Raw genomic sequence first — 26,452 nt, forward strand, 5'->3', positions numbered from 1 at the left:
GTCGTCTGGGATTTAAAAAAAAATAAATTCAGTCGACAATTGGAGCTGTTACAATTGTTAATTGATAGTAGTGAATAAAGAACTGAATGAGCTCACTAATTTGCTAAACCATTCGATTGATTTATATCCTATTTAGTCGATATTAAATATTCTATCAGGTACACAACAAAAAGAAAAAATAAAAGATGAAAACAACATCTAACAGATTTTGGAGTCTTCTTTGTGTTTGGAATCTAATTGTACGAAAATTACTATCATCAATATATGAATTGTGACTTGAAACCAAAACTGAATTACCAAATCTCTTTATACAGTTTTATATATATTTTTTTGATATTAATAAACAATTAAATAATATTATTAATAATAATAATTTTATAAATAATAATAATAATGATAGTTATTAATAACATTAACAATTATGATAATAATAATAATAATCATCATCATCATCATTAACAATTTTAATGATAAATTGTATTATTTATATGATAAAAAATAATAATATCTATTGTTAATAATAATTCTAAATCATAATATCTAATAATAATCATAATAACTAAAATTATAATTTTAATCATTCTTATGATATTGTTTATGTTTAACATCTTTATTTTGATAATCTTAACCTTTTAATTATAATTATAACAATAATAATAACAATATGATAAATGATAATAATAATCTTATTAATGATATAATAATAATAATAATAATAACATAATAACTTATACTTTTCTATAATAACAATATTAATAATACAATTATTAATATTAACATTTATAATGAAAATAAGATTATTAGTATAACTTTTATATTTTAACTTGTAATTAAATTTAATATGTATAATTTATATTTTATTAACTATCTAATAATTAATAAGTATATTATATATCCTATGACAACATTTATTATATATTGAATACTTATATAATTTATACAATATAATACCAATTATTAATAGGAATCATATACATATATATATATATATAGTTTCATAATAGTAGTATCATATGCATGTTTATATATATTCACTTTAATTGTACTTAATTATTCTGTTTATAATTTTTACATTTTAAATTACAACTTATTTATTCTATATATTATTTTTACATATTTAATTCTAATGATTAAATTGTATTTTATTATTTCATAATATTATTTATACACATATATTTATATTTTTATATATACATATACATATATACATATCTTTTAACAACAATTGTTCGTGAATCATCGGGATTAGTCAATGGTCAAATGTACTTATGAACATCGTTTCAAAATTTTTGAGACTTGACATTACAGATTATGCTTATCGTGTCGAAATCAAATAAAGATTAAGTTTAAATTTGGTCAGAAATTCCCGGGTCATCATAGTACCTACCCGTTAAAGAAATTTTGTCCCGAAATTTGAGTGAGGTGGTCATGGCTAACAATAAAAATGTTTTCATGACACATATGAGTTGATAAATGGAGTTTTATCATTATTAAGTAATATGGATAAAACTATTCAATTATTTGAAGAGTACGAATGAAGCTATCACATAAGATTGAAATAGGAAAAGTAAAGATTCGCCTTAACTTTTGGCAGAGTTAGGGTTGAATTCCGGAATTCAAGGGATTTAAAGAAAATCTTCGAATCTAAAAGATTTGATTCTTCGGCGAGTAAGGAAATTAAGATCTCTATAATTAAATACGGTGATCTGCCTCGATTATTGTGTCTGATATTTCCATCATAAATTTACCTTTTCCGTTCCATTTGTTTTCACCACTTCTATACTCAATTCCCAAATTCAAAAGATTTATGAAAATGCTTAACCCTGTTCTGATCCTTGTTCTTGTTCTAACTATCGCAATGATCGTTCTTCTTTTCCAACTCCCACATGAAGAATCTGTTTATTTCTATTATGCCCTAGGGATCATTGTATTTATAATCCTCCCGTGTCTTTATATTGCTGTATGTACTGATATCCACGGTTTGTAATTTTGGTGTTGTCATTGAGCTTTATATTCTCCCTTATATTTCAAATCTTTATGCTTTTGTTTTTTTTTCCCCGACTTTAAGTCAAGCGAATAATGGTCCAGAATTCGTAGATATAGAGTTTCGAAGGATTATAATGTTCTAAACAGGAAGAAACGTGATAGCACGATTTGATTTTAAAATTTATCAACATCACGGAAGATAGAACCATCAAGAATACATTTTCTTGATTTGTTCAGAAGTTAAGTAGAATGAAAGAGTTATGTAACATGGCACGTGATGACGTTATAATCTGTGAATCATCACGTTCCATTAGAAACTCAACATGACTTACTGTAATATAATCACGTTGATCAAGTGTCATTATATTATACTAACTCATGCTTCAGTTCCCAACATTACTTCAATAACATTCATATTTTAAGCTTGAAAGTTTACAGAATATAGAAACTAACAGTTTCTATATGATGTAATACTGATAGCACGCAGAGATTAATGATTTCAGATAAGAATAGTTATAAAAATATCTCCAGAAATATGGAGGATATTTATAATGAAAGATACGATACTATCTCGGAATTTCTAAGATCAGAGGATGATAGAAACTATTATCTGCAAGGGTTTAGAGTAAGGAGCAAGATATTCACTAAAGACTTTAGCAGACATTGAATCATTTGGATTTTTTTTTTTTTTTTGAAGTCAAACTTATTCTTTGTGATTTATCCACGGCTTTCTTCATAGTTTCGCATAATCTGCTTTTCAGTAATAAATTTTCTATTGAATGTTTCCAATATAATGATACACAGAAAGCACGAGGAGGTATATAATTTCGGACGAGAATATTTATGAAAATATCCTCAGAAATATCGAAGATATTGATGATGATATTTTGGAATTTCTAAGTTCGATGGTTGATAGAGAAAGATTTTCCGTAAAATTTTAACATGACTTCGGAGCAAGATATTCTCTAAAGATTTCAACGGATCCAGATTTATCTGGATTCTTTGAATATAGGGTATGGTCCTTGTATTTGTCCTTGGTCTCCTTCATGGTTAGCTCAATCCGTTTTCCAGTTTCAACGTTTCTGAGCTTTTCAAACATACTATTCTTTATCATCAAACTTTCGTTGATTTAAGGTCGTTTACGGCTATCTACGGTTTCTGCTGCTTCATTCAGTTTTTTCAACATTCGGAGTATCGATTTGTAGACTGAGTGCTTTTCAGAATTTTAGAATGAAAGATCATAATTCTAAGAGATAAATGTTATACATGTAACTGTTGATGTAGATATGCTGTGAGTTTTCAAAGTACTGATTGTTGATTCCCGGTAATTGGTATGGCAGTTCTCGTTACAAGATGCGGATGAGTATATGGTAGGGTTTAAATGAATAAATATAATGATTTGTCAAAGAGATTTAAGCCAAGAAGTAACGAGGTTGCTGGTACGTCTGCTGGTAATAAGATGGAATACAAAAGATTTCCCGGTAACAATAAAAGAGTACACATATAAATCAAGGTTATAATAAGGTTGTTTCAAACGAAAAGTCAAAGTTAACTTGCTGGAGCCGTGACAAAATTTACTAATTTGGAAAGGGATTGCAAAGTTATTTTGGGTAATAATAACACTAAAAAAATTAGCATAGCTACATTTTAAACGTTTACTCAGGTTTCGAGTGGTTTTAAGTGCATATCTATATGCGTCAATCTTTTCTTCTGTAGATGAAGTGCGGTTGGTTCATCCTCTCGATTGAGGTGTTTTCAAGAATCATGAAAGGTTTGAACGCAGATTGTAATCGTCAAGATACAAATGAGGGTTAAGATGAAATCAAGTGGCAAACTTGAAGAATTGTTTAGTTTCATATGTCATTGATAATGCTAAAAACAAACATATATTTCATAGCATTATTCCTCAAGAAAGACAAGCTTTTAGTTGCAATTGTTCTATTTACAAGTGATATTCGTTTAAATAATAAAAGGTGAAGACAAAAGACAGATTCGATGAATTGAAGACGCAAACGACCAAAAAGCTCAAAAGTACAAAAGACAATCAAAGAGGTTCCAATTATTGATAAGAAACGTCTCGAAATTACAAGAGTACAAGATTCAAAACGCAAAGTACAAGATATTAAATTGTACGCAAGGACGTTCGAAAATCCGGAACCGGGACATGAGTCAACTCTCAACGATCGACGCAACGGACTAAAAATTACAAGTTAACTATGTATATAAATATAATATAATATATAATTAATTATATTAATTATATATATATTATATTTATAAATAAATCGTCGGCAAGAAAGACTCCAAAAGCTGGTGAGCTGTATTTTCAATCTCCGCGACTCGCGGAGTTTGAAGGCCAAAAATGCCGCGAGTCGCGGAGCCCCAAGTTTTGAAAGTCCCTATAAAAGCAACCGAATTCTGAGCATTTTAAAAATCATCATATATCATTCTCTCTATCTATATCGTATATATTTATATTTATATTTTAATTTTAATTTTAATTTTAATTTTAATTCTAATAATAAGGGTATGTTAGCGAATGTTGTAAGGGTGTAAGTCAAAATTCTGTCCGTGTAACGCTACGCTATTTTTAATCATTGTAAGTTATGTTCAACCTTTTTAATTTAATGTCTCGTAGCTAAGTTATTATTATGCTTATTTAAGACGAAGTAATCATGATGTTGGACTAATTACTAAAATTGGGTAATTGGGCTTTGTACCATAATTGGGGTTTGGACAAAAGAACGACACTTGTGGAAATTAGACTATGGGCTATTAATGGGCTTTATATTTGTTTAACTAAATGATAGTTTGTTAATGTTAATATAAAGATTTACAATTGGGCGTCCCTATAAATTACCATATACACTCGATCGGACACAATGGGCGGGGTATTTATATGTACGAATAATCGTTCATTTAACCGGACACGGGAATGGATTAATAGCCACTAGAATAATTAAAACAGGGGTGAAATTATGTACAAGGACACTTGGTATAATTGATAACAAAGTATTAAAACCTTGGGTTACACTCATTCGACATCCTGGTGTAATTATTAAACAAAGTATTAAAATCTTGTTACAGTTTAAGTCCCCAATTAGTTGGAATATTTAACTTCGGGTATAAGGATAATTTGACGAGGACACTCGCACTTTATATTTATGACTGATGGACTGTTATGGACAAAAACCAGACTGACATATTAAATAATCCAGGACAAAGGACAATTAACCCATGGGCATAAAACTAAAATCAACACGTCAAACATCATGATTACGGAAGTTTAAATAAGCATAATTCTTTTATTTCATATTTAATCTCCTTTATTTTATATTTAATTGCACTTCTAATTATCGCATTTTTATTATATTTAATTGCACTTTTAATTATCGTACTTTTTAATTATCGCAAGTTTATTTTATCGCACTTTTATTATTCGCAATTTCATTATCGTTATTTACTTTACGCTTAAATTTAAGTCTTGTATTTATATTATTTTACATTTGATTTTAACTGCAACTAAAGTTTTAAAATCGACAAACCGGTCATTAAACGGTAAAAACCCCCCTTTATAATAATAATATTACTTATATATATATTTGTATTTTTATAAAAGTAAACTAATATAGCGTTAAGCTTTGTTTAAAAAGATTCCCTGTGGAACGAACCGGACTTACTAAAAACTACACTACTGTACGATTAGGTACACTGCCTATAAGTGTTGTAGCAAGGTTTAAGTATATCCATTCTCTAAATAAATAAATATCTTGTGTAAAATTGTATCGTATTTAATAGTATTTCTTGTAAACTTTAATAGTATTTTATACCCCTTAGCTTTGACATCAGTCATAATCAATATTTTAATTCATTTTAATTGTCCAATGTTATTAGTCCACAGTCGATAGTTCACAGTTGACAGTCCAATAATTCACATATAGTTTAATATATAATATTCGAATTAATTAATACGTATCGTGACCCGATATTAAAGTGCGTAAAATAAATACAGAAATTAAATGACGATAAATAAAATTGCACTAATTAAATTGTGATAAATAAACTGCGATAAATAAAATGTAATCAGTTAGCTAGGAACAGTTAGCTAGGATTTTTGTTAGCTTGGATTCTTAATAAAATTTCTCATAGTTAATTCGTTTGTTTCTAACAAATTTTTATTTTGTCAAATGTTTTTTTCATTATGCCACTTGTTAGATTCTGATAAATCAAAATCCAAATATGTAATTGAATGAAAATGATTATTCTGCGATGAACGGATACGTATGTCGGTGGTTGTAAGTAGGATAGTAAATGATTGTTGGATCAGATTCTTGGGTTACACTCAGTCGATATCCTGGTGTAATTATTAAATAAAGTATTAAAATCTTGTTACAGTTTAAGTCCCCAATTAGTTGGAATATTTAACTTCGGGTATAAGGATAATTTGACGAGGACACTCGCACTTTATATTTATGACTGATGGACTGTTATGGACAAAAACCAGACGGACATATTAAATAATCCAGGACAAAGGACAATTAACCCATGGGCATAAAACTAAAATCAACACGTCAAACATCATGATTACGGAAGTTTAAATAAGCATAATTCTTTTATTTCATATTTAATCTCCTTTATTTTATATTTAATTGCACTTCTAATTATCGCATTTTTATTATATTTAATTGCACTTTTAATTATCGTACTTTTTAATTATCGCAAGTTTATTTTATCGCACTTTTATTATTCGCAATTTCATTATCGTTATTTACTTTACGCTTAAATTTAAGTCTTGTATTTATATTATTTTACATTTGGTTTTAACTGCAACTAAAGTTTTAAAATCGACAAACCGGTCATTAAACGGTAAAAACCCCCCTTTATAATAATAATATTACTTATATATATATTTGTATTTTTATAAAAGTAAACTAATATAGCGTTAAGCTTTGTTTAAAAAGATTCCCTGTGGAACGAACCGGACTTACTAAAAACTACACTACTGTACGATTAGGTACACTGCCTATAAGTGTTGTAGCAAGGTTTAAGTATATCCATTCTCTAAATAAATAAATATCTTGTGTAAAATTGTATCGTATTTAATAGTATTTCTTGTAAACTTTAATAGTATTTTATACCCCTTAGCTTTGACATCAGTCATAATCAATATTTTAATTCATTTTAATTGTCCAATGTTATTAGTCCACAGTCGATAGTTCACAGTTGACAGTCCAATAATTCACATATAGTTTAATATATAATATTCGAATTAATTAATACGTATCGTGACCCGATATTAAAGTGCGTAAAATAAATACAGAAATTAAATGACAATAAATAAAATTGCGCTAATTAAATTGTGATAAATAAACTGCGATAAATAAAATGTAATCAGTTAGCTAGGAACAGTTAGCTAGGATTTTTGTTAGCTTGGATTCTTAATAAAATTTCTCATAGTTAATTCGTTTGTTTCTGACAAATTTTTATTTTGTCAAATGTTTTTTTCATTATGCCACTTGTTAGATTCTGATAAATCAAAATCCAAATATGTAATTGAATGAAAATGATTATTCTGCGATGAGCGGATACGTATGTCGGTGGTTGTAAGTAGGATAGTAAATGATTGTTGGATCAGATTCGAAGAATGTACAGTGTAACATATTAATGTGAAATCTGAATATTCCTCGGGTATTATCTACCCGTTAAAATATTTTCACAATTAACACTTTTTACGAAAGAATTTTTAATTACAATCTTTATGAAAACATATATACATATATATTTTCTTCAGATGTAATCATGAATTTAATGAGTTAATATGATATTAAACTCATTTGCTTTTCGGTTGGAACTAGAATAAATAATCTCTAAAACTTTAGAGATTATATATTCGCCATGTCGAACGAAGATAAATGAGGTAGAACGATACGTAGAACGAAGATCATACTCAAAGTACAGATGATGATATTGAAGCATGGATTGTTGATGGTACTGGTGCTGTTATTAATGGTACTGTTGGTGCCGGTGATGTTGCTGAAGCTGGTACATTTTGCACCATATTCTCCGATTTGATTATTCGAGCGCGAAGTTCGTTGACTTTTTACTCCAGGATGATTGTCGGTTGGAACGAGCGGATGAATAGGGTTCAGAATTGTGGATAGAATATAATCTTGTCGAGTTACCCTGGAAATGAGACTGAAAATGGTGTCTCGAACAAGTTCGCCGGTAAACGTTTTAGGTTCATTGTCAAGAGGTGAATTAGGTTGATGGAAGGGATTGCCTTCTGCGCGTTTCCATTAATTAAGTCAACTACGAACCCATCAGATGAATTGATAATGGCTGATTGGTTGATTCATGCTGATGACGCTGTTTTCAGAGCTTAGGTGAACATCTATGTCGGAATAACTATTGGAATAGCTATCAGGATCTGAGAGACTCGAACTGGTTGTAGGGTTCATCTCGTATGATCGGATGAAGGATTTTTTCGATAAGAAATGGATTATAGGATGTAGATTAGTACCCTGCAATACATAATTTACATATGCATATATAGTACTAAAATCCCATAAGTTACGGAGGAATCTACAGAAGTTGTCAGGCAAAGTCTACAGTAACAGATATGCTAAGATATGAATTAGCAGATACGCTAAGATACGAATTTTGTCTATACACTATTCATGCAGTCAATGCAGTAAAACGTGTCTAGACTAAGAATGATACGCAAGTGATTCTCTAAGAATGATAAGCAGGTAATTTTTGACACCAAATGATAAGCAAAACTTTTGACATGCAGACACGGTCGAAGTCCAGACTCACTAATGCATCCTAACGACTTATCAGTTAGACACACTAATGCAGACATGGTTCGCTAAGACCACCGCTCTTATACCAACTGTAGAGACCCGTCCTAATCCATCCGGACGAAGTCCATATCGATTATAAACGATTCACAACAGTTGATTACATCGCGAGGTACTTGACCTCTATATGATACATTTTACAAACATTGCATTCATTTTTGAAAAGACAATCTTTCATTACAAAAAGTTGACGGCACGCATACCATTTCATAATATATCTAACTATAATTGTCTTAATAATAATCTTGATGAACTCGATGACTCGAATGCAACGTCTTTTGAAATATGTCATGAATGACTCCAAGTAATGTCTCTAATATGAACAAATGCACAGCGGAAGATTTCTTTCATACCTGAGAATAAACATGCTTTAAAGTGTCAACCAAAAGGTTAGTGAGTTCATTAATTTATCATAAATAATCATTTCATAATTTTAATAGACCACAAGATTTTCATATTTCCATTTCTCATAAACATACGTCCCATGCATAGAGACCAAAATATCACTCATATGGATTGAACACCTGGTAACCGACATTCACGATATGCATATAATAATATCCCCATCATTCCAGGATTCTCCGTCGGACATGATATAAATTTCAAAGTACTAAAGCATCCGGTACTTTGGATGGGGCTTGTTGGGCCCGATAGATCTATCTTTAGAGTTCGCGTCAATTAGGGTGTCTGTTCCCTAATTCTTAGATTACCAGACTAAATAAAAAGGGGCATATTCGATTTCAATAATTCAACCATAGAATGTAGTTTCAATTACTTGTGTCTATTTCGTAAAACAGTTATAAAAGCAGCGCATGTATTCTCAGTCCCAAAAATATATATTGCAAAAGCATTTAAAAAGGGATTAATGAAACTCACGCATATAAATATTGTAAAACAGTTACTAAAGCATTTGCATGTATTCTCAGCCCCAAAAATTTAAAGAGTAAAAGGGGATCAATGAAACTCACCTAATGTATTTTGTAGTAAAAATACAAATGACAACATTAGACAAACTGAACAATGCAGGGTTGGCCTCGGATTCACGAACCTATATCATTTTGTATATCTATATTAAAACATATAATAATAACTGAACAATTTACTTATTATATCTTTAATTTATATATTATGTATGTTTAATTTGTGTATATATTCATAGTAGTTAATATTTATATAGTTATATTAATATATCAATATTTATATACATACTTGTTTAATGTTATAAAAAAAATTGATAATTTATTATTTGTAAGTATTTATATAAATAATATTAGTAGGTTATATATATATATATATATATATATATATATATATATATATATATATATATATATATATATATATATATATATATATATATATATATATATATATATATAACCTACTAATATTATTTATATAAATACTTACAAATAATAAATTATCGATTTTTTTTATAACATTAAACAAGTATGTATATATATATATATATATATATATATATATATATATATATATATATATATATATATATAAAGTTTGGTGATTTTCATTATAATAATAACAATATAGTGATACGTAATATTAATTTTTATTGTAATGCATTATTATATATATATATATATATATAAATATCTATTTGTAATAATACTAGTATTGATAAGAATAATAATGATAATAATAACAATAGTAATTCTTATATTAATAAAAATTATACTAATAATAATATTTAGTGATAATACTACTACTAGAATGTTAATGATATTATTATTAGTGATGATAACAATAATACTAAATAATATTACTTTTATTAACATTGCTAAAGATAACTATTATAATACCTAAGTGATAACTTTAACAATAATAAATACATTAATAATTCTTATAAGATTAATAATAACGATAATAATAATAATAATAATAATAGTTATACTAATTATAATTATGATATCAATAATAATAACAATAATAGAAATAATAGACATAATAATAATAATAATAATAATAATAATAATAATAATAATAATAATAATAATAATAATAATAATAATAATTATTATTATTATTATTATTATTATTATTATTATTATTATTATTTTTAAAATAAAAAACTACCTTTGAATAAGCTTTGTAAAAAGAATTGGCCAAGCTTAGAATTGAACCCAAGACCTCCTGAAGACCCGACACTTGTCCAAACCAATTGAGCTGCAGCTCATTTTCTGATTTAATCCCACGAATAATTCTATTTAAACTGTTTTTATGTCTCATCTTCTTCTTCCAGGTAATCGACCAGAGAACCCATCTACTCGTTCAATTTTCTTTTGTAACAATTAAATTATACCTTGAATTAAACCGCAATATTGAATTTGAACAATTAAATGTGTTGGTTATTGTTTAAAAAGAAAAAATATATAAAAATAAAATAAAATAACTGCACTGCTATTCGGGAAAAAAAAATATGAACATAAAATCGATTCTTGAATTCCAGCGGTTTTTAGACAAAAGTTAAAACATGAAATAAGTTCCAACTCGTCCATTTAATCTTTTTGAAACATCAATTTGATCCAAAACATCAAAAATTTTACGAATTTCACTATGAACCTCTCAGTTGACTTTTTATGAAATAAGTTTGACTCGAAAAATTCTAACTCAATACATAAAATTGAGTCTTGTGATTTTACAGATAGTTGGAATAGACCAATCCTAATAAGACCTCAATAACACAATTTGAATTGGAGTTCAATTTAGAGATATGAATAAAAAGTTAATAGAACAGAGATGTCGTCTGGATTTAAAAAAAAAAAATTCAGTCGACAATTGGAGCTGTTACAATTGTTAATTGATAGTAGTGAATAAAGAACTGAATGAACTCACTAATTTGCTAAACCATTCGATTGATTTATATCCTATTTAGTCGATATTAAATATTCTATCAGGTACACAACAAAAAGAAAAAATAAAAGATGAAAACAATATCTAACAGATTTTGGAGTCTTCTTTGTGTTTGGAATCTAATTGTACGAAAATTACTATCATCAATATATGAATTGTGACTTGAAACCAAAACTGAATTACCAAATCTCTTTATACAGTTTTATATATATTTTTGATATTAATAAACAATTAAATAATATTATTAATAATAATAATTTTATAAATAATAATAATAATGATAGTTATTAATAACATTAACAATTATGATAATAATAATAATAATAATAATAATCATCATTAACAATTTTAATGATAAATTGTATTATTTATATGATAAAAATAAAAATATCTATTGTTAATAATAATTCTAAATCATAATATCTAATAATAATCATAATAACTAAAATTATAATTTTAATCATTCTTATGATATTGTTTATGTTTAACATCTTTATTTTGATAATCTTAACCTTTTAATTATAATTATAACAATAATAATAACAATATGATAAATGATAATAATAATCTTATTAATGATATAATAATAATAATAATAACATAATAACTTATACTTTTCTATAATAACAATATTAATAATACAATTATTAATATTAACATTTATAATGAAAATAAGATTATTAGTATAACTTTTATATTTTAACTTGTAATTAAATTTAATATGTATAATTTATATTTTATTAACTATCTATTAATTAATAAGTATATTATATATCCTATGACAACATTTATTATATATTGAATACTTATATAATTTATACAATATAATACCAATTATTAATAGGAATCATATACATATATATACTAGTGGCCAATGCCCGTGCGTTGCACGTGGACGTTGGTTTGTGTTATAGGTCGGTTTGGATTTGCGTTTGATGTTCAGACGGTTCTATTCATTTTTTGTGATAAGTGGATGCGTTTAGGGATATAATACATTTATTTTCAACAGATGGGTTAGAACGTCACTATGCTAAAAGGATACAAATATTCGAAACACTTAAACAAATAGTATTATGCATGGGTTTTTTTTTTGAAAAATGCTACATTGTCACCATCATGAAAGTTGGACATTTCTAAACACCATAAAGATGAGCAGGGGATCTGATGAAGGGCTGCCTGAATGTACAGGATGCAGTATAGAAAGTATGAGCTGTAAACCAAGTGTATTCCGGCAAAATAGTTATATTATTTGAGCAGGAGATCTGATGGTGGACCAGGCTCGACTGCCTCAAGGTGTGAGTTGCGGAGCAGGGTGTTTGAGAAGTATGCAATTTATCTGGCAACATGCCTGTAACACAATACAATTGAGGTCATATGGCAGTCAAAATGCAGCTAACGTTATAAATAGAGTCACGGCTTACCTGAGATGTAACTAATGCGTATCTGAAACTAAAGCCATTTTTCATGAGGGTAAGCGCGGGAAAAACACAGTGTTAATAAAGTCATAAAGTGTTGAAAATGGAGTTAGTTTTACATATTATCACAACTTACCGTAAATGCATACACTATCTACCTTGAACGAATGCCAATTTTCATGAGTCTAAAGCTCCATTTATAAGGTTATTTAGTGAAAGGACGGTGATGTGAGAAACTGAAAACACCATTTCAACACCCCCAATTACAATGATCATGCCCTAGTTATTTATATTTATAATATATAATACAATATGTGATCCCTACAACTTCCATAACCACAAAGCTTTAATGTTACTTAAGTCATATTAACTAATACTAATTAATAATTAATTAAATAATTTTAAAAGTTAGAAACTCTTTACAGGATAGAAACTTCCAAAATCACGTTGGCAACACCTACAGATTTCTAAATAATATGACTTCTCACGTCTCTATTGGGAATGACTTCAAAACCTTTAAGCAAATACACTAAGCATTCCTTAAGTCTTGGGATAAAACAATGGGCAACAGTGCTTTTCGCAGTCAATTGGATGACATTACCCTGCAAAGCATGTGAAACATCTCATCATTATATATATTAGGTAAATCCATACACAAGTATGTACGTGACACCCCATAGCCATCTAAGTATTGTAAACATGGCTAGAAAACTAACCAATGCAAATTGATAGAACGATGCATAAAATATTTTTTTACTACACTTTAAAATAGTTTATGATATTGTATATTATTTCAATGGAACAATGAAATTATAACTAATCATTAGGTCTCAAATAATATTTATGAAATTTCAAATAATGACAAACCAACTAAACAAATTATTGTTAACAAATTATTTAATTTGAAACCTATATGTCTTGACATGTATATGCAAATAAAGAAACAGACCTACAAATGTATATATATATATATATATATATATATATATATATATATATATATATGTAAACCAACATCTTTTCAATATCAATTTATTTATCCATCATTTATGCATGTATCATATAGGGTTAATAACTATAACAATTAGCAATGGGTAGATCATCAGCTATGTGTACATATTGTTATGGAAAACTGACCAAAAAAAAAAAAAAGCCATACATGGAAGACATGTTTATGCAAACATATAGATACATATATGTATCCATAATCAAACAGACACATACATATATATATATATATATTTGCATATATATTTTGTATAGAAACACCTTCTAATTTTATAAAAATGCTTAGAGCAGCTGTGTATATGTTACATAGTGTTTACAAAAGCAACCAATACAAATGAATAGAAACAGCCATAAACCTCACACATGTATAGACAGAGACAGTTGTACGCACCTTATCAATTTAAATATATCTATTGTTGATCTACATTCTAATATATATATATATATATATATATATATATATATATATATATATATATATATATATATATATATATATATAAACAACATCAACAGAAAACATAAATATAAACATATATAGAAAAATAGAGAATGAAAATGGGAATTATATACCTTCTCATCAGAAGCAATAAAGTCAATGCTTAGGTATTTCCCGTATGTAGTGTGGGTATCCCACGTTCGGAAAATCATGATCTTCACCTCCGCTTCCATACCTATCTGCAATTCATGGAGGTAAGTATAAGTTCTTTGGTAGCCTGTTCATTGCAAGTTTCAGTAGACAGTGTCATTGGAAGATGCGTTGTGCTTGATAATGCATAATACTAATGTATAAGCTAACAATTTATACCAACGTCTCAACGGTGCCTAATTCAGTTATGTTTTGAAATCATAATTTAATTAGGAATATCAATGGACCTTCTAATCAAATTCCCCAATTAAATTTGAGGGAGTTACGAATTATAATTTAATTACACGAAATCAACCGAAGTAAGTAACAGAATTAATAGTAGATCATATCAGTTCTCTGAGGAATCTGAATAGACCCTCGCCGGAATAGAACGACTTCTTACTTGAGATTACACGTGGGCCGGAGGTGCGGCAATCGGCGGTGGACACAGACGGAAATGACATTTTAGAAAAATACGGCGACCCATTTGCGCTTCGAAGATGATTGTGGCGGTTATACAGTGAATTGAGATTAGAGAAGATTGAGGAAGAGGTGGTTTTTTAAAATTCATACGGGACATTGCATAATGTTTATAAATTTATTATATATATACATTGTTTTATTAAATGTGAAGATCAAGTGGGTTATTTTTTTTTTTACTAAATTCAAGTGGGTATTTTTTTAACTAAATCAATCCTATATGGATGGGTAAGAAAAGTTTAATAATAATTGGAGGAAATTAATAAGAATGGAGTCAAATAAATATATTACACATAATAATAATTGTAGACTTTATATTTAAAAGTTAACATTTACCATGTGGTTAATACTTAATAATGGGTTAAAAGTGGTTAATACTTAATAATGGGTTAAAAATTTAGGTAAAATGATGAATTAAATAACCTAATTTATGGCATTAGGAGTCAAAATTTAGTTATATATATAGATAGTTTCATAATAGTAGTATCATATGCATGTTTATATATATTCACTTTAATTGTACTTAATTATTCTGTTTATAATTTTTACATTTTAAATTACAACTTATTTATTATATATATTATTTTTACATATTTAATTCTAATGATTAAATTGTATTTTATTATTTCATAATATTATTTATACACATATATTTATATTTTTATATATACATATACATATATACATATCTTTTAACAACAATCGTTCGTGAATCGTCGGGATTAGTCAAAGGTCAAATGTACTTATGAACATCGTTTCAAAATTTTTGAGACTTGACATTACAGATTATGCTTATCGTGTCGAAATCAAATAAAGATTAAGTTTAAATTTGGTCGGAAATTCCCGGGTCATCACAGATGATTCCGAACTCACTTATTTAGGTTCGCAACGAACTCAACCTGTATTCGTTACTAGTCCGGCTCAAACCATTACTAGTCCGGTGAATTGGTCGCCGACCCAGTCACCACCATCCCCCCAAACTACTCGTCAAAAAAGAAAGCAACCGCAGCCTTTTACAGCCGCAACCGAACTTTGAAACATCGGCTTGGCCTGAAAAGTGGCATACCAGCGTTTGGAACTCCGGTTATACCATGTTTGTAAAAATCAAACCACAATTTCTACCTTTGTAAGTTAACTGAAAAATATTACTCCCTTCGTCTCAATTTAATTGTCCCCAGACAAAAAACACACAGTTTAAGAAAATGTTATAAAAGTACTGTACTTTCTGTTTCCATTCTGTTTACTTTCCAGTTTTACCTTTATTTTTTCTTTCTCCTTTAATTCTATCTACGTATATTAAGAACATAATAGAATTTAATTTTCTTATTATTTTTTATTTATGAAAGTGAACAATTAATTTGAAATATTCTAAAATAAAATACTGAACTATTTTGGGACGGTGGCGGTAGTACTATTTCAAAAAGAAATTCATATATTAAGAACTCTCACACTACTACATTGTTCATGTGCCATTGTCTACCAACCTCTCCGGCTCTCTTCTGCCCCAAACCTCATTTTTCTTTCTCCTGTTTATACTCTCATTTCCATATTTGTGATCTCATTATTATCTCTCTTCTTTCATATTTCATCCAAATTAAACCCCGAATACATAAACACATTCATTCATTCATTCATACATATATATGGATACAAATTCAATCCCACAAGGTCTGACCCCAGATGAATACTCAACTCTACAACCATCAATAAATGCCTACCACCTGTTCGACAAAATGCCAAACACATGCACCTCACTAATCACGCAACGAATCGACGCACCCGCCCACGTGGTCTGGCCATTAGTTCGACGTTTCGATAACCCACAAAGATACAAGCACTTTATCAAGACTTGTAACATGAAAACTGGTGATGGTGGTGTTGGAAGTGTTAGAGAAGTTACTGTAATTTCTGGATTGCCTGCTTCTACAAGTACTGAAAGACTTGAATTTGTTGATGATGAAAGACATATTTTGAGTTTTAGGGTTTTGGGTGGTGAACATAGATTGAATAATTATCTTTCTGTTACTTCAGTTAATGAATTTAAGAAACATGATGATGGTGATGATGATGATGATAAGGTTTATACTATTGTTTTGGAATCTTACATTGTTGATATACCTCAAGGGAATACAGTTGAAGATACTAAAATGTTTACTGATACTGTCGTAAAATTGAATCTACAAAAGTTGGGTGTTGTTGCTATGTCTTCTTTGCATGGAAATGAGTGAATGAATGATCTCAAAATGATCGATTTTGGTGCTGGTTCGAGGTGGTCGGAGGTGGTGATAATTCGGGTCAAGTCGGGTCGGCTAAATCAAGGGGATGTCAATTCAGTTAGCTTGTCTTTGTTGGCTTATCAACTTACTGAAATTTGTAAAAGTCGATAAGCTTTTTTTTGTGGCTTATGAGCTAAGGTTATTATGCTCGTAAGCCGTTAATTTTTGACAAAATTGCTGAAATAGTCCCTGTGGTTTGTACCAAAACGCTGGTTTAGTCCCTGTGCTTTTTTTTTGATGGATTTGGTCCCGGTGGTTTGTAAAAGTTGCTGATTTAGTCCCTCTGACTGACGGCCGTCAAAAAATGCCGTTAACTCCAGTCATGTGCCAGACATGTGAGGGTATTTTCGTCAGTTTCTTTCATTTATTAGCAAAATTGCTGAAATGGTCCCTGTGGTTTGTACTAAAATTGCTGAATTGGTCCCTGTGATTTGTACTAAACTTGCTGAATTGGTCCCTGTGATTTGTACCAAATCACAAATTCCATAATTAACACAAATTCATGATCTGTACATTTCAGCTATATTCATAAATATATATAAATAATACTCTGTAATAAACCCATTTAATACTCTGTAATAAACCCATTTAATTTCAAAATTCCATAAAGAACCTGTTAAACTTTTTTGCTTCTAAAATGAAATCAAATTAATAATAAACCCATTTAATTTCAAACCCATTTTCAATTAAGATCTGCAATCGGACATCAGATCTGAAATCAAAGATCGATTGTTGCTACAAATCTGAAAAGCGATAAGATCTACAAACCGATTAGATCTACAAATTTGAAACTCGATTGTTGCAGCTCTCGTCAGAGAAAATGAACGTTCGTCGGAGATGGTGACGGTGGTGGAAGTGAATTTAATTAATTTCAGATTAATGAGCTAAGGATGAAGATGAGAGGAAAAGGAGGGCGGTGGTGGAAGTGAATTTAATTAATTTATGTTTGGTGTTGATTAGGATTTGATTATTTGATTTTAATAAGTTCTTGTAATGTTTAATGGAAATGAATTTGGTGTTCTTGAGAGTTTTAATTTTCCAGATCTGTTGGTTATTTTCCAGATCTGTTGGTGCCGGCGGTTTTCGATTGAAGGTATCAACTTAGTAATTTGCAATTGAATGTGAAAATGGTGGATTTGAGTATAATTTAGAGTTTATAGTTTGTATATTTATCTGAGTACGAAACCCAGATTCATATTCGATTTTTTTTATAATTTTTTTTTGCATATATGAAATTATATTTATTAATTGGTTTGAATAATATGAATAGATTTTGAAGAATCTGATGTGAATTTGAGTATAATTTAGAGTTTATAGTTTGTAGGTTTATTAAAATGAATTTAGGGTTTGTTCATGTTTTTTTGGCGATAAAGATGAAGGTGAGGAAGAAAACATTTTTAGAATAAAGATTTCAGCAATTTTTTTACAAACCACGGGGACCATTTTAGCAATTTTGGTACAAACTACAGGGACGATTTCAGCAATTTTTAAATAAAGGAAAGAAACTGACGAAAATACCCTCACATGTCTGGCACATGACTGGAGTTAACGGCATTTTTTGACGGCCGTCGGTCAGAAGGACTAAATCAGCAACTTTTACAAACCACCGGGACCAAATCCATCAAAAAAAAAGCACAGGGACTAAACCAGCGTTTTGATACAAACCACAGGGACTATTTCAGCAATTTTGTCTTAATTTTTTGTTTATTAGTTTTTTTAAAATTTAATTAAGCAAAGAAATTTGTAAAAAAAATATAATATGAGGTTGGAATACTCATCATCTCGAATAATCTGAACAAGAAAAAACCTTATATAACAATAGTTATTATATTTGATTATTACTCCATATGTCTTGATTTCTAACTAGCTTTCATTCAATTGTCCACACCACGAGTATATATATTGACTATTGCAATTTGATTATTCTATATATCAAAGATTCGACATTTATATATTGTTGAATACTAATCAAACAGCGTTGCTATCCAATTTCAATCAATAAATACATAATTAATTGGTAACCTGCTTAATACTTTTACATGTAATCCATTATCAACCAGACCATAAAAGACGAAAAAGAAAGAAAACAGAGTAGCATTGGCATGTGTTGCTTCAGAACAGTGGCGGAGCTTGAAGAAAATTTTAAGGGGTATATATGACATGTTTTATTAAGACAATCGAATGAATTTAGCAATATAATTTTTTAGTACGTTGGTAATATCTTGGACAAGATATGGCCTGTTCCAGATGGGAGGATCTAAACGTTTGGTAACGATAAAATAGAACCTTGTAACCTCTAAGTTTCGAGCGTTTGAGCTTTTGAATAAACCAAATCCAAATCCATATGAAGGAGATATGAGCAAGACGGTGACAGTTCGCAAAATTGCGAGCCTAGCTTTACCATTTTGATCATATTTCCTTCATACGGACTCCGATTTAGTTGATTAAAAATCTCGAATGTTACTCAAAAACTACAATTTCCATTTTTATATCGGGAGCCACGGCCCCTCCCTGCCCCCCTTAAAACACCGTCCTTACTTCGAAACGTCGTTAAAAACGCTGTCACCAGAGTGGCGAAACATGGTCTGATGGCATACTATACCTGAAACTTTGTTGAGACTTGAGAATATTATCCACTCCTATAATTTAATTTACCAAATAAGGTTATCACTTGCATTATAACTAAAATGCCGTCGACGTTGAACTTCTTCAATTCTTCCCCGTAGATCTCCTTAGCTTTCTTCTGTTGGTTTTAGGTTTCGAGTTAATCAACTTACCTTTAGCTTTAAAAGTATAAAAAAGTTTCGTAACTTTATCGAAAAAACTGAAAGAAGAATCCACAACTTCCTTGCCACCACCACCAATCTTACGCTCCGAGAGAAAATTGTCGCTCAATAACAAACCGGCTTCCAATTATTATCATTTTTGATAACTATGATCACAACAATTAGTGTACAACAATTAGTTTTTCAACAATATATTTCTTCCATGTTCTGTAATATACCCGTTCCAGAAGAAGTAAAGAACCATACACTTCTTGCTAATTTTTTACAAATATAAAGCTATATGTTACACATGTTATCGTTTTAGATATCAACCTAGTGTCAAGTTCAATCGATGTGATTGTATATTACTTGTCAATAAAATAGAAATATAGATAAATATATCTGTTAGGCTTGATGTAGATGATAAGGTAATTTTGTGCTCCCATAATCGTACGTATCCCGAATGGCATACTCAAAACTGATACTAGCGAACAAAGCTGTGTGAACATGACAGGCCATGGGTTGCATCGCGTTACTATGAAATTATAAAGCTACATAGATAGGTTCATGTTCGATGTCATTTCAGGAATTGCACGCGGTAATTAAAACAGATAGCTACATGAAAGCAAAAAAAAAAAAAAGTTGTTTTCGTGTGCAAGTTCCCATTTAGTAAAGGAAGAAGAAAAAGGTTGGAGTTTCAAAATCTCGTGATCAAGTACCCCTAGGAAACATGTGACCATTAAGCTACTTCGAGATTGATTTTTGGAGAAAAAACTTAAATGTCACAAAATGCAAAAAATAAAAAAGTCTAATTATAACCCAATAATCAATTAGATTATTATGTTGTAGGATAGATAATCAAGTGCATTAGATAGTGTTTGGATTAGCTTATATAGGTTGCTACGAGTAAATGAAGGAGATGAGATGAAAACCTAGATGATAAGGCTTATGAAAGTGATCTCATTGCCCTGAAAAGCCCATAAGCTTAATATGCTCTTTTGACAGAGGATGATAAATTTACCTAACGAAATGTGTTAACAAGTTGTACACTACAACTAATTAATGCAATGTTTTGAGAAATTTATCAGTTTAGATATTGATATATCATTGCCCTTTGATACAGTGAGTGGTGTAATTAATTGCATAAAAAATGTGGATTTTGACTTTCGGGATTTATAGTTGAAATGTCAATACTTAAGACCATTCCCAACCATAACGCCGTCATCAACACTTCTCCAGCGCCACATCAGTTTTATCTCTCCTCCTTCCTCACCACTTCCTCCCATAACACATCATTGCCAACCATAACATACTTCCTCAAATTTTATTATTTTTTATTATTATTATTATTATTATTATTATTATTGTTATTATTTATTATTATTAATTATTATTATTTTCGTTATTATTATTACTTATTATTATTATTATTATTTTCGCTATCATTATTAATTATTACTATGATATTTGCTTTATTAGTATTTTTAATGGTATTTAATTTATCAATTATTAAGTTAAATAAAAATTAAATTTAAATATATAATTAAAGTACAAAACCTACCACTTCTTTAAACAAAAAAAAAAAAAAAAGGAAAAAGAAAAGAAAAGAAAATACGTGTCCATAACCACCACCACAACTTCTCTTCCTCTTCTTCTTCTTCTTCTTCTTCTTCTTCTTGTTTCCTCCGCACCATTTTCATACCTCCATTTTTAAACTCCATTTCTAACATAACAAACTATCAAAATAAGGAAAATAACAAAATAAAAGTACAAAAGAAGGAAAAAAGGGAAGAGAACTCGTGCTCACTTATGCTTCCGGATGAAAAATTCGAGGGCGAGTTGGGGTTTGTCCTCGGAGGGCGGCCGAGGGCAGGCACAATGCCATCGGCGCCCTCCGATGAAGTTGTTGATGACACCTCCGAGGGCTTACCGGTGGGAATGGTCTAATACTTAAGAGCATGTGAAGTTTTTTAGGCTAGTCGCCCAAAACACCATCGGCGATGCCGTCACCCACACCGCCCTTCCGTCCCCAAAATTGTCGCCGGATTGTGTCAACTACGCTATACAACCTTTTCCTCTTTTTTGTTTGACTCAAGTATATGGATAGTCCTTGTGATTTGTCCAATCTTGCATGTTCCGTCCTTTAACTTTTTCCTTGTATGGATATTCTTATGATTTGCAATTCGTGCACCGGTCCCTGCGTCTAACGAGCGTTGATTATTTTCATTAAATTCAATCATGTGCCAAACATATGAGAGCAATTTAGTCCTTTTACATTTCCCCTTTATCACCTCCCCTTTCCCTCCATTATCTCCATTTTCAAACCCTAAACACCTAATTACCTACGAAAATCATAATTAAAACCCCAATTAGACACATAAAATTAAAATCGTGTTAACTTCAAATAATGCGATCGCTTTCATATAATCAAACATAATTAACATATTAACATAACATAATAAATAAAAATACTGATTTACACACCCATACCCATTTGGACAGTAGCAACAATTAATCAAACTAACAACTCATATGTGGAGGAAGGAATTGGTGGAACCTTATTCTTAGGTCTCAGATATGTAAGAGTGTTATACTACCACAACAATCATTGAACATGGAGACAATTTTGACTGTACAATGAAAAGAAAAGCTATCACTGTACATAACTCGTGATTGATGTTCGAAAAATATGTTCAACTTATTACAAAAAATGTAAAACACAACAGGTCCATAATCAGGCTCGAATCCTTATAATATTTGAACAAGTTTGACACATATCTAGAACTTCAATCATGAATGAATCAATTCAGATTAAATTGATAAAATTATTACAATACACTCTGAGAACGTTCTATCCATTTAACGCTATTCTAAATAGACAAATTATTCAACATATGCTATTTCGGCCTCACATTTATGCGATACAGAGGAGCAGTAAATACATCATTGAAAATGAAGATAAATGATTATCATCCACTTTCCTACCTGTTGGAATCTGGGTAACTGATTAAGAGCAGATGGATTTTTGAAGATCATAAAAAATAAAACAGTAATTTGAAACTACATTCAAGTTAACAACCTTTTGGAAGACACTGACTTTCACGCAAGCAATGGATTGCAGTGTTCTTCACCAGTTCCTCGTACTCTACGCTCATAGCATTTATAATATTTAAACAAAAAGAGTTTGTGCATCATTGAATAACATCAGAACAACACTCCGAAAAAAGTAGCTACCATTTAAAAAAAAAAAGAAAAAAAAAATTGCATCAATGAAAAAGTGTCCGCTTATATTTATCAAGGCCTGAAGAGCGTTATAGAACTAAAGGGGGCAATATAGAGCCATTAACTTGTATATGAGTAGATTTAGGTTATGTTTTACATCTATAATGCTCAAATGGGTAATTTAATAAAAAAAAAAAAAAACAAAACTGACGAGAAACGGGTGAGGGGTCACCAAATTCAAGTTTTCATATGCATAAAAGAGAAAACCTCCAAAATCATCTAATCTAAAAAAATTAGCTTATACGTGGACAATGAACTCGATTCCTGAAGGAAACAATTCTCACCCCAGACTCGCCCATTATCCGCATTATATTAAATAACTAAATGTCGTTGTCACTAGTAATGCCAAAGCTGTAATGCATTATGGACACTCGGCTCGGATCCTGGAGGAAATTGTTTTCACCCAAAACTTGCCCATTTTCTGCCTCTGATTAAATAGTTAAATGTCATTGCTTGTTGCCCTAGATCCATTGAATAATGAATGTTAACGAATGTAAATGGTAACTTTGTATTGTCTTACAGAATCAACTATTTCCTGCTACACATGGATAAAGAAATATGATTTAGCTTCAATAATTAACAAAGATAAAAAAAAAAATAGCAAGCAATATAACTAAGCTTAACATAAACGTAAATGGACAAATTCACATAACTTACCAAAAACAATGTAATGTCACAAGAAAGTAGAACTCAGAGAAGCTATATGATATCATCCTTCTTATCAAATTATTTAACATCTATCTATTTGTTAAAATTATGATCATATCAAACTCATTTTCTATTTATTCTTTCTCATTTGTGGTTGTTCTAGTCCTTTTGTGTAGGTTGTTATCTTTTTGACTTCCTGTGCAATGTGTGGTGAACCTGTGTTGTTAATGTTATAAAGCTGGAGGGCTTGAGTGAAACTTCTATGGACTGCTCTTGCATTAGTTTAAGGAGCGTGGCTAAAGCTGTTTATGTCTGCTTCTTCAAGGAGGTCTTACGTAACTTTCATCTAGGATTTATGTATATAAACCTGGGCTCTTTGTGGGTCATACACACTGATCCACCCCGTTCATTTCATCATCATCTTCATCTGTTTCAGTTGTTTACAGTACTTGTGTACTTGGATTCTCATATTGTAATCTTGGCACTTTGTTTGTTATTAGCCAATCTTGGCTAAGGATTGTATCCGGTTTGTGGATCCAATCTTGTTTGTGTTTCTGCTGATCTATACTTGTTGGTTTCAATCTTGGTTAATAATATTGTGACTTTGGTTGTTTGATATCCTGTTGGTGTAAATTTCTCATGGTATCAGAGCCATAGGCTATCGATCGATCTGTGTTTTCAATCGAAGAAACCCTAATTTCAGAATTAGAGTTAGTTTTGGTTCGATCATTGCTTTCTGCAATTGTAACCGGTTAAAGCTTTGTTAATCGTCTTCCGCTGTATCTTGCTGCTGTGCTAGGGTTTTATACCCTATTAGGGGAGTACCTCTCCTTTATCCTCTCTCTCACTTTTCTTTCTTCCCTTTACTTGACTGAATCTCAGTGCCCAACTCTTGATCTGAGTTCCTTGAAACTCATGAATACCTGATCAAGCACTTGGTTGATTCAAGACCTGTCTTTTTTTTTTCTTACTGGTTTGTTTGATCTTGCTTGTCTTGTGTTTTAGTCTGGTGCTATGGGTGATGAAACTGCATTGACCCTTATTAATAAACTTGACTTTGGTGACCCTCTTTATCTGCACCCCAGTGACACCTCTAGTACACCTCTTGTCTCTTTTAAACTCAAAGGAACTGAAAATTACAAAATATGGAGTAGGTCTGTTTTACTTGCTCTTGGCACAAAAAATAAAGTTAGTTTTGTTGATGGTACCTGTGTCAAAAATACCACTGATGAGGTCTTGTCTAAACAATGGGATAGATGTAATTATGTGGTCTTATCCTGGTTACTTGGGTCCATATCTAATGAACTGTATGCTGGTTTGATATTTTCTGAAAATGCTAGTACTGTTTGGTCTGAATTGAAAGAAACCTATGATAAAATTGATGGGTCTATTATCTTTAATCTTCATTTTAACATTAGCACATTAAAACAAGGAAGTAGTTCCCTATCTGAATACTATCATAATTCATAAGTTAAACTCCCTTTGGAAACAATATGATGCCATGGCCAAACAATATGATGCCATGACCAATTTAAAAAATTGTACTTGTGAAGCAACAGTATGCTTAAGTTAATGCAATTTTGATGGGGCTAAATGAATTACCTGATGTCAAAACTGCCTACTCTGTGTTGTCCAGGGAGGAATCCCACAGGGGATTGACCAATTCTGAAAACAAACCTCAAAAATCTGTCTTTCTTGCTCAAACTGGTTCAAACATTTCCTCTTCTAACAATGCGGTTTCTAACAATAATGTTCAAAGAAGAGGAAATCAAAACAATTTTTCAAATGGTAACAATTTTTCAAATGTGAACAATTCAAATAACCTCTCTAATAACAATAGAGCTCCACTCAATCCAAAATACAAATGCACAAAGTGTAATAAAATTGGGCATACCATAGACAGATGTTATGAAATTGTGGGCTATCCACCTGGGTGGAAAGAAAAACCTTTTAACAAATTTAATAATAAGAACTCTGCAAATCATAGTTTTATGTGTGAGGACACTGGGTCAGGGTCTGGAAACAATATGAACCTGACAACTGAACAAATGGTGAAGTTGTTGAGTCTACTAAATGAGAAATCTGGTCCTGAGGTTGCTTCTGGGAATATGGCAGGTACTGTGTTAAACAACAGTAAAAAGTTTAATGAAAATTTTCATAAGTTTTTTAACCCTAAAGCTAATTTTTCAAACAACATGAGCATGGGTTGGATCATTGATTCAGGGGCATCTCA

General features: G+C 30.1%; 2 protein-coding genes across 2 annotated transcripts; both read left to right on the forward strand.

Annotated features, from left to right (window-relative positions):
• Positions 1-16,891: 16,891 nt before the first annotated feature.
• On the forward strand, positions 16,892-17,685 carry LOC139853108 (abscisic acid receptor PYL2-like). The gene has a single exon (XM_071842481.1). It carries the CDS (start codon positions 16,892-16,894, stop codon positions 17,474-17,476), a length of 585 nt encoding a protein of 194 aa, XP_071698582.1. The 3' UTR covers positions 17,477-17,685.
• Positions 17,686-24,481: 6,796 nt separating this feature from the next.
• Positions 24,482-25,689, forward strand: LOC139855030 (uncharacterized). The gene is made up of 2 exons (XM_071844292.1): positions 24,482-24,547; positions 25,225-25,689. Exons 1-2 carry the CDS (start codon positions 24,482-24,484, stop codon positions 25,687-25,689), a joined length of 531 nt encoding a protein of 176 aa, XP_071700393.1.
• The last annotated feature ends 763 nt before the right edge of the window (positions 25,690-26,452 follow it).

This window comes from Rutidosis leptorrhynchoides, chromosome 6, assembly GCF_046630445.1.
Source record: "Rutidosis leptorrhynchoides isolate AG116_Rl617_1_P2 chromosome 6, CSIRO_AGI_Rlap_v1, whole genome shotgun sequence".
Taxonomy (NCBI): domain Eukaryota; kingdom Viridiplantae; phylum Streptophyta; class Magnoliopsida; order Asterales; family Asteraceae; genus Rutidosis; species Rutidosis leptorrhynchoides.

Bases quoted from the DNA above. Each gene is read 5' to 3' on its own strand.
- LOC139853108 (XM_071842481.1), top strand. From the start codon at position 16,892: ATGGATACAAATTCAATCCCACAAGGTCTGACCCCAGATGAATACTCA.
- LOC139855030 (XM_071844292.1), top strand. From the start codon at position 24,482: ATGGACTGCTCTTGCATTAGTTTAAGGAGCGTGGCTAAAGCTGTTTAT. The intron at 24,548-25,224 runs GTCTTACGTAAC...CTTGTGTTTTAG, and splicing joins ATGTCTGCTTCTTCAAGGAG to TCTGGTGCTATGGGTGATGA.